Source organism: Phodopus roborovskii, unplaced genomic scaffold (genome assembly GCF_943737965.1).
Source record: "Phodopus roborovskii unplaced genomic scaffold, PHOROB, whole genome shotgun sequence".
Taxonomy (NCBI): domain Eukaryota; kingdom Metazoa; phylum Chordata; class Mammalia; order Rodentia; family Cricetidae; genus Phodopus; species Phodopus roborovskii.
In genome coordinates, this window is record NW_026126540.1 from 36221244 (window position 1) to 36235771 (window position 14528).

Sequence of the window (14528 nt, forward strand, 5' to 3'; positions counted from 1 at the left end):
GATAGCCCTTAGCGCTGACCACGTTTCTGGGAGCTGCATGGGCATAAAAGTAAGATCCACATCAGGTGCCTGGTGGATTCAGGCTCCAAAAGAAATTAGTGTCATCATATCTAGCCTTAGGGACTGTCTTCCTTAGGCCAAGAGAACCAGAGATGACACAAGGTTGTCTAGCAGAGGCACCTGGGATAGGGCCTGGAGAGGCCACCACCTGTCCCAACTCCACCCACAATTTTTTGGTCTCAAAGGAGATTATTTTAGTTTTACTTACATTTTTATTTTTGTTGTGCTGGAGATTAAACCCAGGGCCTTGTGCCTGGCAGGCAAAAATATTCTATCCCTTAACTATACCCCAACACCATATCCTTTGTTTTTAACAGGATATTTTATTGGAATAATTATAGATGATGTAGTTGCAAAAAAATAAGTCCTTTTTGTACTGTGCCCAGTTTTGTTTAATGGTAACATTTTATAAAACTATACAGTACACAAAAGATATAAAGGGTATGAATCCACCCCTCTTACCCATCTTTCCCAGATTGCCTGGATTGTGTGTGTGTGTGTGTGTGTGTGTGTGTGTGTGTGTGTGTGTGTTACAGTTTCCTCATCCATGTGGGTTCCTACAGACTCATCAGCTTTATGACTATAAAACTAGCCAGTTCCCACATGATAGTCACACTCCTGCTATATCTCTACTCATCCCTTACTCCTGGAAACTATTTGTCTGAGCTCCATTGGAAAATGTTCTCATTTCAAAAAAAAGTTACATAAATGTACTCATGCAGTTGGTGACTTTTGGGAGTTGGCCTTTTCATCCCTATAATTCCCAGAGATTAATTCAAATTATATCACTAGTTCCTTATACCAGACCTAGTGGTACAGGCCTGTGATTCCAGATACTCAGGAGGCTGAAACAGGAGAATCATAAGTTCAAGGTCAGCCTGGGCTACAGCATCATCCCTGGGCTACAGCATCATCCCAAGCCAGTCTGGGTAACTCAACAAGATTCTGTCTCAAAAAAATTCAAAAGTCCATTCACTTTTCTCATTCAGTAGTGTTCTGTTGGATGTTTGCCTGCCGAAGAGCACCTGGGATAGAAACGGTTTCCAGTTACTACAAAGAAGTATTCTTATGTGTGGGTTTACATCAACATAAGTCTTAAGTCTCTCTGAGAAATGTCTAAGTGTACAACTGCCTGTGTTTCCATTTCTCACTTGTCTTTCTTCTGCCTCTCTCAGGGAAAGAGATATCCAGGCAGTCCCTGCCAGCTGCTGGCTAGAAAGGCCAGTTGTGCCAGGTTCTGCAAGGGTCCCCAAATTGTCTTGATCATTAATGGTGGCAGGCCATGTCTTGCACTGACAGTATTGTACGGTATCTCTCCTCCAACCCCAAAGCTCCATTCACACTGTTGAAGATGCAGACTGTTGGGCTTTGCCCTTCAAGTTTAGAAATGTCCCTGAAAGGAGGCAAACTCAAGGAGAAAGGAGAAGGATGCCTTGTATTTGACTTCCTAGTTGAAAGACATGAGCTGAAACCCTTCTAATCCATTCTGTCACCCTGGCTGAGTGGCTCTCCCCCTCATGAACTCCATTGTTTAAATCAGTTCATTATTAATTGTTTGGCCTTTGAAACAGCCTAAATGGCTGCTACATTCTCTCATCTTCCATGGTGTCTTTATGGTTGTGGTTGAGAGAAAGTGGAAGCTGACCAGTCCAAACAAAGGCTGAACCCATCACAAGGGCTTAATAAGCATAGACTTCCAGCCAACCAGGCTTGGTTTTCCTTCTTCAGCTTCCACAAGCTTTGCTTGAATTTCTGTTCAATGCAGAGCGTGCACTGGATGCTGGCAATAAAAGAATATGCCTAAGTCCCAGGATCTAACCCCCAGAAACACAAAGCCAAGCAGAGAGCACCACCCAGTTTCACATACTAGATAGCGTTTTGCAAACCTTCCACAAACCTCTGTTTCCCGTTTGGGAATGATTAAATGATATGGTGTGTTTGATGTGACAATCTTCCACCTTAATAGAATTCAGAGTGAGATAAGATTAAAAGAAGTGCCTCCGAGGGGAACAGGAGAGCCTTTCATCTCTGGAAAGTAATAAACACAGACCCCACATATGAGAAAGGTCTGGCTTTAAGTGGCAATCAGATTACATAAGGCTGTAATGAGCTTGACACAATTGGATTTCCATATGCAGCTCTCAACACCTAGCCTTCTCCCAAAGTGACAGCAGCCAATTCGTGAATTACAAGGACCTCACTATAAACATCTGGCTATGGGAGGGTTGCAGCAGGGTTCCTGGGAAGACTCATCCTAGACATGGAATGAATGAATGTATTTTGATCAGAGACAGGGAGGTGACAGGGCTGATGACTTGCTGGCTGTCTCATACCTTCCTTTTCATTATCTCCATCTAGAGAAGTAACCATCCTTGGACTTACAGGAAGACCTTCCTACTCAAGTGTTAGCCCCTTTCCCACGTTTAAAGACCAGAGAAAGAGTTTAATTGTCTCTGCAAGGAGATACTGATGGGTGGGGGAGTTCCCAGGAAACAGGGAACATAACATCCTTTATGATCCTCTTGACAGTCGATGGCCTCCTCTAAGCAGATGAACCAACCCAGACAGGATACCTGGGAGAGGATAAGGAGAAGGGAAAATTGCCACAATTTCCCAGAATCTTTCTGTCAGGGCCCAGTTATATGTTGCTGCACCCAGAGGCAGGAAGAGGATCTTCCATTCCAGACTGAAACTATGAATCTCATGGGTTCTTCTGCTTCTCACAGCAATAGCTTAGAGCTGGTTCTAGATCTACAGAGCCTAGGCTATGTACTCTAAGCCCAAAGGGGTTTTCTCCAGTCCCAGACTGAACTTCATGGTTCTCTCTTTTAGCTATGCTGTTTGTCATGACTGGTGGTCATTAGAAAGGAAAAAAAAAAAAAAAAAAAAAAAAAAAAAAGGAGCAACCAGTATATATCATATAGCCAGCTCTCCCATTCCCTCAGCAAGTAAGCAAATTGAGCTAGGGCCAAGATGCTATGCAGCCCCCCTCTGGAGCGAGGTTGTCCGCTAAGGCTTTTCCCAGGGAGGGTTTCAGTTCTGTGCTAGGTAAAACCAAAGTGGTATATTGGAACACGTTCCTTTCTGCCATATACACACCAGGCACCTCTATGAACTCTGGATTCTTCCCACTCCTGTGCACAGCATAGACACAGCCATCAACTCCCCAAGTCAGTTGTACACCTATAAATATGTTTCTTAACTCTAAAAAGATTGAGAGACTCCTGGTAACAAACAAAGCAAAAGCAAACGTCCTGCCCTCCAGGAGCTTACGTTCTAACACAGGAGGCAAAGAGTGGCAAGACAAGTGTGCATGCTATGCTACCCTAGTGGTGAGCGCTAGGAGAAAAACAGACAAGGGAGTTAAGAGATGCTGGCAGTGCCGTTTCTCTCTTTGCTTTTTTCTCCTAACTAACTGTTATTTGGGAACTTACAGCTCGTGAAGAACCAACCACACTGGAACCCAGGAAAGAATGAGGACAGTTAACACACTGTCCTCTAGGAACAGTACAGTCTCCTTAGAGATAATAAACAGTAGAATGACTCATGCCATTGTGCAGTGCCTAGTGAGAAATGTCAGAAAAGCTTTAGAGAAAGAATTTGAAAATGTGGTATTTCTGCCACAAATATTCCACCCAGGCTGAAGATTTGTGAAGATTCCTGGAGTCCTGGCCATGGCTAAACTGCAAAAGTGGATGCACAGGTCTCCTATCCATTCCAGGGTCTGTATGCAGAGATGCATAAGGCTAAGTAAGACAGGGGAACTTATTTTCCCTTCTCACACAATGTTAGGAAAAGCAGCTATTGTCACTGGTCCTACCAGGCTTGCTTTTCTTGTATCTTATTGTCTCTCTTGTTGTCTACCCATCACAGAAGGCCCGCCTTGCCAGGATCCGTGTGGCCAAAACGGGAAGCTCCAATGCCTACCTGCACAGCAAGCGCAATGGGCTCCTCAATGAGGCCCTGGAGCTGACGGTAGGTGTCCGTAAGTCCTGGCAGAGGACATAAAACAGAAATAGACTTGTTTGCTCATCCACAGGTACCAGCACTCCCCCCAGAAAGCTCCAGTTTAGACTCTGAGAGACATGCTCCCACTGACACACCGCTCTCATATAATTCTCACCACTGCCCATAATCCAGCTGTTGACAAGAACCCCCAGACCAAGGCCAGCAGGTTTTAATGGTGGCCCTGAGATTTGGCTTATCAAGATTTTCCCCATGCCCTCTTACCTTCTGTGAAGAAATGAAGAGGCTGAAGAGAGGAAAAGGCACCAGTTATACCTAGTCCTTCTTTCTTCCTCACTAGGGCACCCCGGAAGAGGAGCACATGGGCAAGACCACCTCACTCATTGAGAGCCAGCACCACCACTTGCTGCACTGCCTAGAAAAGACCACTGTGAGTTCCAGACTACTGCCCCCTCCTGCTTCATCCCTGACCTCCCAGGGCTGTACTCACATTGTCATCCTAGGCCAGATAGTCAGTCTATCCCCTTCCAATGCAAAAGAGTAATGTCACGGTCTATCAGCACCCAGGATGAAGACCCCAAGGGGTGAGTCAAGGCCACTAGAGTGAGATATCAGCTGTGTTGTGTCCTGCAGCTGTAGAGAAAAGGCCACCCCGTAGCCTTCCCATCCATCCCTAACACCAGTATGTGTCTTAATTACTGAGGACTAAGAGTTTCGTTTTTCATTTCTCAGTTCTGATGGGCATCACCCAACAAGATACAGGCTGAATTTACACAGGACAGTAGAGAAGAAGGAAGATTTTTGTTCTCCCCCTGAAACTGGGTTGAGACAATCTATGGACCCCTTGGTGTCTGCATTGATGATTAATTATCAGTCCCAATCCACTTAGTAACCTTGCACTCTTGCAGAGAGTTCAGATTGTGAAAATTGCTAAAGGAGATCATGGCGTAGGGTGCCACAGCTGGAACGGGAATGATGCTTGTGCCTTACTGACAGTCTGAAAGGAAGGGCAGTAGGGCCAACCCTGAACCCTTGGCAGAAGTGCTAGGAGCAATAGGGTGGGAGAAGTCAGAATAGAAAAGCTAAAGTGAACCTCGTCCTTGTTCCTTTCTAGAGGTTTCCTACCCAAGGAGTCTAGAGTCAAGGCTCAGCATACCTTGGAAAGGAACTTCCTAATTCCTAGTAGCCCATAACGTGACCTCTCAATTGCTAGATACCTCTTATTCCTGAGCAAAAAATGGATTCCATAGATGACAGTGGAAACACAGTAAGATCTTCTAAATGAGAAAGTGCTGTGCAAGTGCAGGCCCAAGAATCTGTGGTCAAAAACAACGTATGCATATCTAGAAGTTCTCTCAAGAACTCAGAGTTTGCCAATGGGATAAGCCCAGACCCCACTGCCCTTTCCAAGTTGCATGTGCAGGGCGGAATGTGTAAATTAAAAGGACATGGGTGGAGACATTGAGGTTGGAAGGGCTGGAATGCTGGCATTGGGGGACTGAGAGGTGGAATGCTGGCATTAAAGGGGTGGAATGCTGAATCTGAGGGAATGTTGGATTGATAGTAGGGATGGCATATCGGAATGCTGGATTTGGGGGGAAGGAATGTGGGACCCAGGGGTGGAATGTTGGGATAAGAAGAGAGGAATGTTGGTATGGAAAGAGTGAATGTTGGGTTAAGCGGCTCCTATTGGAACCAAGGGGTGAGATGTTGGGACAAAGGAAGCAGAATGCTGGGAATGAGGGCTGGAATGTTGAATTTGGAGGGTGAAATGCTGGGATGGAGGAACTGAATGTCAAAACTGGAATGCTGGAATGTACAATCAATGGTGTTTCTATCTTCTGTTGGCATGTTGTCCTGTAGGGGTTATCCTATCTTGTGGATGATCCCCTGTTATCTGTTCGAACCTCCACCATCAAGGTATATTAATTCAATTGTTCTTCTCTCTGAGTCTTGAGTCTGTGGATTTACTCTGCTTGCCCCTAGTCTGGTTTTCTGCATGTGCTGCTCATTTTCCCTGGCTTTTGCTATCTCTGCTGCCACACCCAGTACCAGCTCAGGCTTCCAGTATTTCTGCACCTAAACTACCCAATTTCCTTTCCTATCTTTCTGTTAACACTCTGAGGGCTTATAGGGATCAGTGGAACTCAACTTCAAGGTCAGTTTCCTCTGGAATGACCACGTGCCACACATCTCTATGCTACCTCCTCAGTTCCCTGCAAACTCCTGGTATTGGCTGCCAGGAGACACATTCTCTGATTCTGTCTTTACACTTCTCTTTTTTCCTCACACTGTCAATGCCACAAAGTTTTAGTCATTTTGGTCAAGCAGCCATTTTCCATTATTCTGGGTTTATCTATAAACCACCCTCATGGTTTACAGACAAGAGGCTATTAATCTTCTTCCCCATGCTTACATTTGACCTAGGGAATCCTAAACTGCCAAGTAGTTAAGGGCCCATATGCTGTAATCAGGCAAAAGGAAAACAAATTAGAAGAAATCTTATCCTTAGCAGTTTGACCCCTTTGCATTCCAGAACAATACTCCCCCAATTTGGTTAATAGTCCAAAACCTTTACAAACGTATGTATACCACACCTGTAAGAGTCATCAGATGTGCAAAGAGAACCTAGCAGACTCGTGTTCAGTGGCTTCGGAGCTTACTAAGAAACATTTGATTCTAGCTCTGATGATGCCACTAAGCCCCTCTATGTCCTCTGTGTCCCTTCTGCTCAAAGCTGTAGATGGAGTATATGACACATACTGATTTAACAACCGTGTCCCTGCCCAGTCTAATGGCCAGGGAGGCCCATCTGAGTCTTTTGACATTGACACCTGTGGAAATGAAACCCCTCACAAACACTTACCTGTGACCCAGGCATCTGGGGGGGTCCTTCGTTAAAGGCCCCAAATAGATCGGTAGCCCTACAGAGACTGGGGCTTCCCACCTCCCTTCTTCTTTTTTACTTTCTCTCCTTCCTCCCACAGAACCACGAGTTTATTGATGAGCAGATGTTTGAGCAGAACTGCATGGAGAGCTCAATGCAGAACTACCCATCTACCAGAAGTCCTTCTCTGTCCAGCCACTCGGGCCTCACCACCACCTGCTGCTCCCGCCGCAGCAAGAAGACCACACACCTGCCCAACTCCAACCTGCCAGCCACTCGCCTGCGAAGCATGCAAGAGCTCAGCACCATCCACATCCAGGGCAGTGAGCAGCCCTCCCTCACCACCAGGTGGGTGGCTTCCATTCCCACCACCCCTAAAGTCTTGAGTCATTCCCTTGCCAGAATTAAACACTCTCCGCACTAGGACCTCAGGGACCCCCTCATGGTCCCTCTGCTCTCCTCCCGCCTTCCTTCTCATGCTTTAAAGTTCATTCTAGGGTCTTCAGAGGATGGTGGGTGTTACTATATCTATCACACTTTAGGTCAAAAGTGGCTTCAGGTAGTAGGGGGAAAACTCAAAAAGAATTCCAAAAAATGAAAAGATGGGCTATAATCATTTCCCTAAGAAAATACTTCTCCCAACTGTGTTATTGTTACTTCCAAATACATTGCAGAAAATTCAGGGAAAGCAGATGTCACAAGTGTTATGATAAGCCCACAGGAGCTGGGAAGAAGTGCTATCTGATGACTTAGTAATTGTTTTGGTTTTGTTTTGGTTTTGTTTTAGGGGGTGTTTGTTTTTGCTTTGTTTTGTTTTGCTTTGCTTTTTCGAGAAGGGTCTTCTTAGTATTGCTTTGGAGCCTGTCCAGGAACTAGCTCTGTAGACTAGGCTGGCCTTGAACTCACAGAGATTCTCCTGCCTCTGCCTCCCGAATGAGGGAATTAAAGGCGGGTGCCACCAATGCCTGGTTTTAACTTAGTAATTGTTAACAGTGATTAGAATAGTAACTATAAGCTGATTGTTAAAGGGAGAGATCAAGGGTTGTAGAGTTCCTTGACACAGCATAGAGCAAAATCAGTGCAATGAGTCAAGGGAGATTTGGGGTGGCCACAAGCAGGAACCATCGCCAACTCACTCTTTTCTATCCCAGTCGCTCCAGCCTTAATTTGAAAGCAGACGACGGACTGAGACCAAACTGCAAAACATCCCAGATTACCACAGCCATCATCAGCATCCCCACTCCCCCAGCTCTAACCCCAGAGGGAGAGAGTCGGCCACCCCCTGCCAGCCCAGGACCCAACACGAACATTCCTTCCATAGCCAGCAATGTTGTCAAGGTCTCAGCCTTGTAAAAACACTGGACAGAGGGCCCAAGGGGGTAGTGGGGAGTAAAGGGGGCTGGCATGTTGGTGGGTGGCCATTGAGACCACTCCCTCCCCCTTTCCCACCATTTCTGCCTACCCCGTTGCACCCCTAGCACTGAGACTTGTGCCTGGAAGCGAAAGGAAGCAGCAAAGGGTACCTGAGGATCCTGCTGCTGGTGTGGACACAGCCCTGTGACATTGCATCTTGCTGGGGCCTGAGGAAGGGAGGGGGTGGGTAGGGGATGGGCCATTAGTGGGTGTAGGCTGCTTGCCTGGACAGGGCCTGGTGGGGGCACCTCAGACCAAATAACAGTTGTTTCTGGAGACCCCAGTGAGGAAAACACAAGACCAAGAGCAGCCCAGAGGCCAAGTCGTCACATGCAAACAGGAAGAAAATATAACACTGTGTATTAAGCACCTTTTTCAAGGATCTTAATGGATAATATTTATTCATGGGAAAAGGTGGAAAACAAAATCATCAATTGATTTTTGTGAAATGTTTTTCTCCGTGGACCCAACACCTTTAAACCAAAACAATGCATTTTGTGAGGTTGGTTTTTATTTTTCTCCTTTTATAGCAAAAGCTTTTAGGCTCAAAGTCAGTTATTGCTGAGTTCCCTCCCCGTTCCCAGGAGGAGTGAGGTCACCTTAGCTGGACCCTCACTGCCCAGCTGACCTGCACAGAGCTGTCAAGAAACCACACAGCAACCCTTTTGCTCTGTCCATTCATCTGTCTCCTTTGTCTCTGTACCTATCTGCTTCACCTTGGCTGTTTCTGTGTCCAACCATCTGTCTCACCATGGACAGACAGTAAAGCCTTCTTTGTCACTGCCAAGTACTGCAGACCTGTGCCTGGGAGTCAGGCCGAGCAAATGCAAATACAGAAAAGGAGGGAAGCCACCTGGGGCGAGTTGAAGGGTGAGGTAAGTCTACCTTAGGAACACAGGTGCTTCCCTTGGGATTGGAACCACTTGTCTTTGCAGTTTGTTGTGGCAGGGAGTTGGAGAATGGTCACGGGTTTCACACTGGGTCTTGAAAATGGAAATAGCAACTTCAGAAAGCAGTCATTCGGCTATTCCCCAGTAAAGACGGCACCACAGCTCACAGCTGCCAGAGCTCTAGGGCACCTTGCTATGTATCCTCCTTTAGGATCGATCCATCATGCAGTGCTTTGCCAAGAGGCTCCGTGAGCATCTCCAGTAAGAACAAGGGACTTCCTGCCCAAGGCAGTTCCTATACAGAGGCCGCTAGGGTTAAGCCTGTGTGCCTCATGAAGGATGTTTCAAAGCAAGAAAGCAAGCAAGAGGCTCTAGATGATTCTCTCCTGGTCTAAAAGATGCCTTGAGGTCTCTGAAGATAGCTGAAGTGTGAGAACAGTAGTGACCTCCATACAAACAAGGGAATGGAGATTACTTCTTGAAAATGTGGATAATATGTTTGTTCAAGTTATTTACATGATAGTGGGCCTGGGAAACAGTATTTCTGGAATTTTCCTAATCATTTTCACCATTTACAGTGGGGCACGTGATAGGTGACACAAACCTTTTCCAACACCAACTCCTTTCCTTTAGTCTTTGAAGCCTGGGATCTGAGACACATAAGCTGCTTAGGAACGGTCTCGTCCATTCTACAGCTCACAGATGAGCTGATCATTTGCAGCTCAAAAATCTCTCTACCCATTACAGACAACCTGGTGAGTTTACTAGCCAGGGGCCTGAAAGTCCTCATGGGGCTGCCAAGGCCCCAGCTCCAGTGACCCTGTACACAGAGGAGTCCAGGTAATTTGAGGTGATGCTGATAAAACCAGAAAGTGGACAGAAAGGCAAAAGAAAGGTGGTCCTTCTTTCCATCTTTGTCCCCCTGTCCTTATCCTCAGTGGCTGCTGACAGTCCTTTCTCTAGATCAGGATTGCCCCTAAGAATGGCAATGGAGTTACACTTACAACCCAGTAATTCCATACATTTATCTTATCAGCCAAGGTAGAGAGCCAAGCTGAACCCAGTTTTAGCAGGTAGGCAAAGAACTTTTGAAAAAATGGATCATGGGACAAAAGAATGTCTAGGTGTATGATATATCCTGCGAACTGAGTGAGAGATTAGGATACATATTTTAAAAGGAACACTGTTGCCTTCACATACAAGCCACCATTCTATTTAAGAACGTCATTACAAGGCTAGGATAATGACTCAACCAAGGATCTCCATGTCACTTGGACAGTACACCAACACAGCATATTATAGTTCTCATGAAAAGAAATGTATTTTAAAAACTGTATCCCAAAAAGTCCATTTTTATTGACTTGAGTGAACTGAATATTTGTGTTGCTTCTATTTCATTTCCAAGCCCATATCATGCCAGTTTCTTTATAAAAAGAAAAGCATTAACTCATTTTTATTCCCCCATTGCAGTCTTGGCAGGGGATAAGGGACCCAGCTCAAAGATATCTTTAGGACCTGTGGACCTGTGCCCAAAAATATTAACCCAGGAAAACAGCTCACAGCTATATATCTCCTTAAAGGATATTTATGATTAAGTATGGGGGCAAAAGTGTGCTGGATCAATTTAGTAAGTCTAACTCATCAACTAGTAAGTGAAGAACCAGGATATCAGCATCTTCTGGAGACCAACAGCTTTCTGGTGCAATGACTCATGATGCACAAACCATGATGAAATAACCAAAAATTCCCCACTCCACCACTCCATTCAGCCCTACTTAGTACTGGGGAGAGGGTATCAAAAGGACAAACATAAAAAGCCTAAGACTACATTCAAATAATAAATGGAAATAACTTGTAAAATATAATGTTGAGTATACCAGACCTCGAGAAGACTAAATAATAGCTAATTCATTTTCCAGTGTAGAAAAAGAACTTGACTCAGTCAAGGTAATGTAGCCATGCAAGCATAGAATAGGGACCAGAGCACAAGACCCTTGGCTACTAGTCTAATGTGTTTTTGTTTGGGGTGTTTTGTTGTTGTTGTTTTATCACACCCTTTGCCTCGAAGAGTTGGGGAAGGTCCATCAACAATGCCATGACTTAACTAGAGACACTCTTCTGTAAATGTCAACCCAACTCGATGTAGCCCTGGAAGTCACCTGACTATATTAATACAAATGACAGACATCGAAGCCACCATTTCCTGGGTAGAGCAAGCTATGGATCAGTTCTCTAAGAAATAGGTGAAAAGGGACTGTCCAAGATTTTTCAGGCAAATGTTCGATATTCTCAATGGAAAACAAGGCTTGGACAATGACATTTCAAAGCATACCTTTCTGTTGCTTCTTACTACAATCTGTGAAGGTAGTCAACTTAGTAAATCCTTGATTCAGAGAAAAGAAATGGGCACAAAGAAACTGAATGACTCATCCAAAGTTTCATGGCAAGTTAATGGCAGCATTATGATATGATCCAGGACTTAGATTCCATGTCCTGGGATTGTCTTCTATATCCTACTCTATGGCTCTAAGGTTTGCTCATATTTTTAAAAGCTGGATTGCAAGGGTGATGACTAGGGGAAGCATCCCTCAAGTAGCAGGACCTCCTAAAACAGACCATTATTTCTTCCTAATTCCCATTTTCCCTAACTAGTCTCAAGCTCAGGACTAATTGTACAGAACCCCCTTTCAAATGACCGGTAGATATTCTCAACAATTAAACATTATTAATCTATGACCACATAACTTGAACAGATGTTAAGGAGGATGGTAAATGATGAACCATGGCTGACAAGAGTCACATACAGAACTACTGGGACGTTATACAGTTGTTTCCCCTGCAGTTCAGGGTCACGTCATTTTCTTGTCAGAATGCAGGTGGGGGAAGTACCTGGGATCATTATATGCCTAGATTGTTTTCCTTGTCTTTTTAAAAATAGCAGTAGTGATTGAAATTGAGTTAGCATTAGATTTGAAATTATTAATGGAGTCTAGTGATTCAGGCTCCCTCACTTCAATTACTAGGTAGCTAAGTAAGGATCCCAATACTGTTCATTTGAGGTAATAGTTTCCCTTTCATGCTAGTTGGCATGGTAACCACTGTAAGAGGAACATAAGAGACTTTTATTTTTCCTCTGGTTTTGTAATGAATTCTCGCTACTTGCAAAGCTTTAAGATGATGAGACAGAGGAAAAACATTGTTAGGACCCATGACACTTGGAGCCCAAAACAGCATCATGAAAAGCGTTAGAACCTGGGGAAAGTGGCTTTGAAAAATGAAATGTTTTTTAAAAGGGGTTCCTTATGGGTCTTGTTTTTTATTCAGGATATTCTGTTTTCTCGTGTGGGAATGACATTTATCTTAGCAGGTTATTTAAACTATGCTGACTAATGACACATTAGTCAGCGCAGGGCACTGACCCAAGTCCTGGGAGACACCTTTGACCAATGGACTATTTTACAAACCAGGGAGGTGGGAGGGATGGTATATTTTTGATAACCAGACATTCCAATGTTTTCCTTAGAGGTCATGAGCTCCCATTAATGTTCTTGTGAAAAACATCAAGTGTGTTCTTTTCTATTTTCGTATAATTACTGGGCGTTGCTTAACAACATCACAATGGCAAAGAAATACACTGTATAAAACTGCAGGAAGACAAATGTGAAAACTTTCTGTGGGGAAAGAAAAAGTTCTTAAGTCTCTTGTCTTCTTTTGAAACTGTAGTGCATATGTTATAACATGTATATCATTTACAGTATTGAGTCCTGTGCCACTGCTGTACCCTGATGTATCCAAATCTGGATTAAACAAACTATGTGCCACAAGCCTTGAAGTGGGGGAGTTTCCTTTAAAACCAGTTCTTTGTCTTCCAAAAGTATTGCCTTACACCAGGAAGCTTCCTGTCCTGCTAGGGCAATGACATGATTTTACAGGTAAAGGCCTCATCTAACCTGCTCCATCTCCTTCCACTTAAGCAACTCCTCTGCTTCCCGGAGCTTGGAGCTTGCCAGCCTACACACTCTAGGCAGGTTCAGTGCTTTAACAGCGGGACGCTGGATTGAATTTGTCTACAGCTCTCTCTTAATCTGTCTGTTTACATCAGAATCGGTTCTACTGAGGCTTCCTCTAATATTTGCTCCACCTAGACTAAGGTCTGAAACAAACCACACACGCGCGTGCACACACACACACACATTAAATGCTATAGAGAGTAAAAGTCTTGACAGGCAAGAGAAGCATATGCTCAGGTTCGTCACCTATGTGTGACTTCACATCCACCACTTTTTACTTCTTCCCTTCAGTTCCTTTCTAAACTTTAAAGGGAGCTCAGGCACAATGAAGTGCTTTTTAAAACCCATCTAACCTTAACAGTCCTGTTAGTGTTAAGAGAAGCATTTTCATGTTCTGCCATGCAACAGCACAGATTTAAATCCTTTTTCATTTTCCAGAACCACCAGATCCTATGAAAACAGTAATAGAAACAACGTGCCCCAAAGTCCAAGTCCATTATGAAATTCATTGTAAGCGCTGATGCTCACATCCTTACTGCCCACTAGGTGTCACTAAAGCCCACAGCTCAAAGAATCTTGAGGAACATTGTCAAGTAAGCGCACTCAGCAACTCTGCTGTGTCAAGCCATTCTTTTTCATTAAAAAGCATTCCGTGTGTAAAGCCTTTGAAGATCTGATGCTGGATTTTGATTCCCAGATTTACAGGGTGGAAGGAAAGAACTGCCTCCTGTTAAGTTATGCTCTGATCTCCACCCATGCACCATGGCATGCAGGCACACACAAAATTAAAATATAATAAAACTGTTTTCTCATTACATAGCTCCAACTATCCTGGAACTATGTACACCAGGCTGGCTTTGAACTCACAGAGAGATCCACCTGCCTCTGACTTCTGAGTGCTGGGATTAAAGGTGAGTGCCACTATGCCCAATTCCTAAAAAAAGTTTTAAAGCACTAAATGTCAAGCAGTATTCATGCACTTGTTCAAAACACAAAACAAACACATTCTGCCTGACAAGACAAGAGCTTTGTGACATGGGTGTCAACAATAGCCCTGAAAAATACAAGTTAGTTTATATGTAAAGCAAAATGGGAAAAGCCCTCAAAAACTTCTGTTCCCAATCATTCCTTTATTAGACATGGTCCACAGTACAATCATTCTTCAATTACTTTTAGTGTTCTGGGACTGAAGTTTTATCTAAAGAAACATGCTTTTATTTAAAGTCTCTAAAGAAGTACTTGTAGGCTGGGTGATGGTGGCATACACCTTAGATGTCAGTGCTTAGGGGGCAGAGGCAGGTG

The 14528-nt window shown here is 44.3% G+C and overlaps 1 protein-coding gene across 3 annotated transcripts in view; it reads left to right on the forward strand.

Annotated features, from left to right (window-relative positions):
* Kcnd3 (potassium voltage-gated channel subfamily D member 3) overlaps positions 1 to 9332 on the forward strand; it is a 211516-nt gene extending 202184 nt beyond the window's left edge. For 2 of the 3 annotated variants that reach the window (XM_051198927.1, XM_051198928.1), the window contains 5 exons: positions 3934 to 4035; positions 4367 to 4456; positions 5890 to 5946; positions 7014 to 7261; positions 8065 to 9332. In XM_051198927.1, coding sequence (XP_051054884.1) covers positions 3934 to 4035; positions 4367 to 4456; positions 5890 to 5946; positions 7014 to 7261; positions 8065 to 8266 — 699 coding nt within the window. In that variant the 3' untranslated portion in view covers positions 8267 to 9332. The remainder of the gene's footprint in view (positions 1 to 3933; positions 4036 to 4366; positions 4457 to 5889; positions 5947 to 7013; positions 7262 to 8064) is intronic. The other variant, XM_051198929.1, reaches the window with a different exon arrangement.
* Positions 9333 to 14528: the final 5196 nt, after the last annotated feature.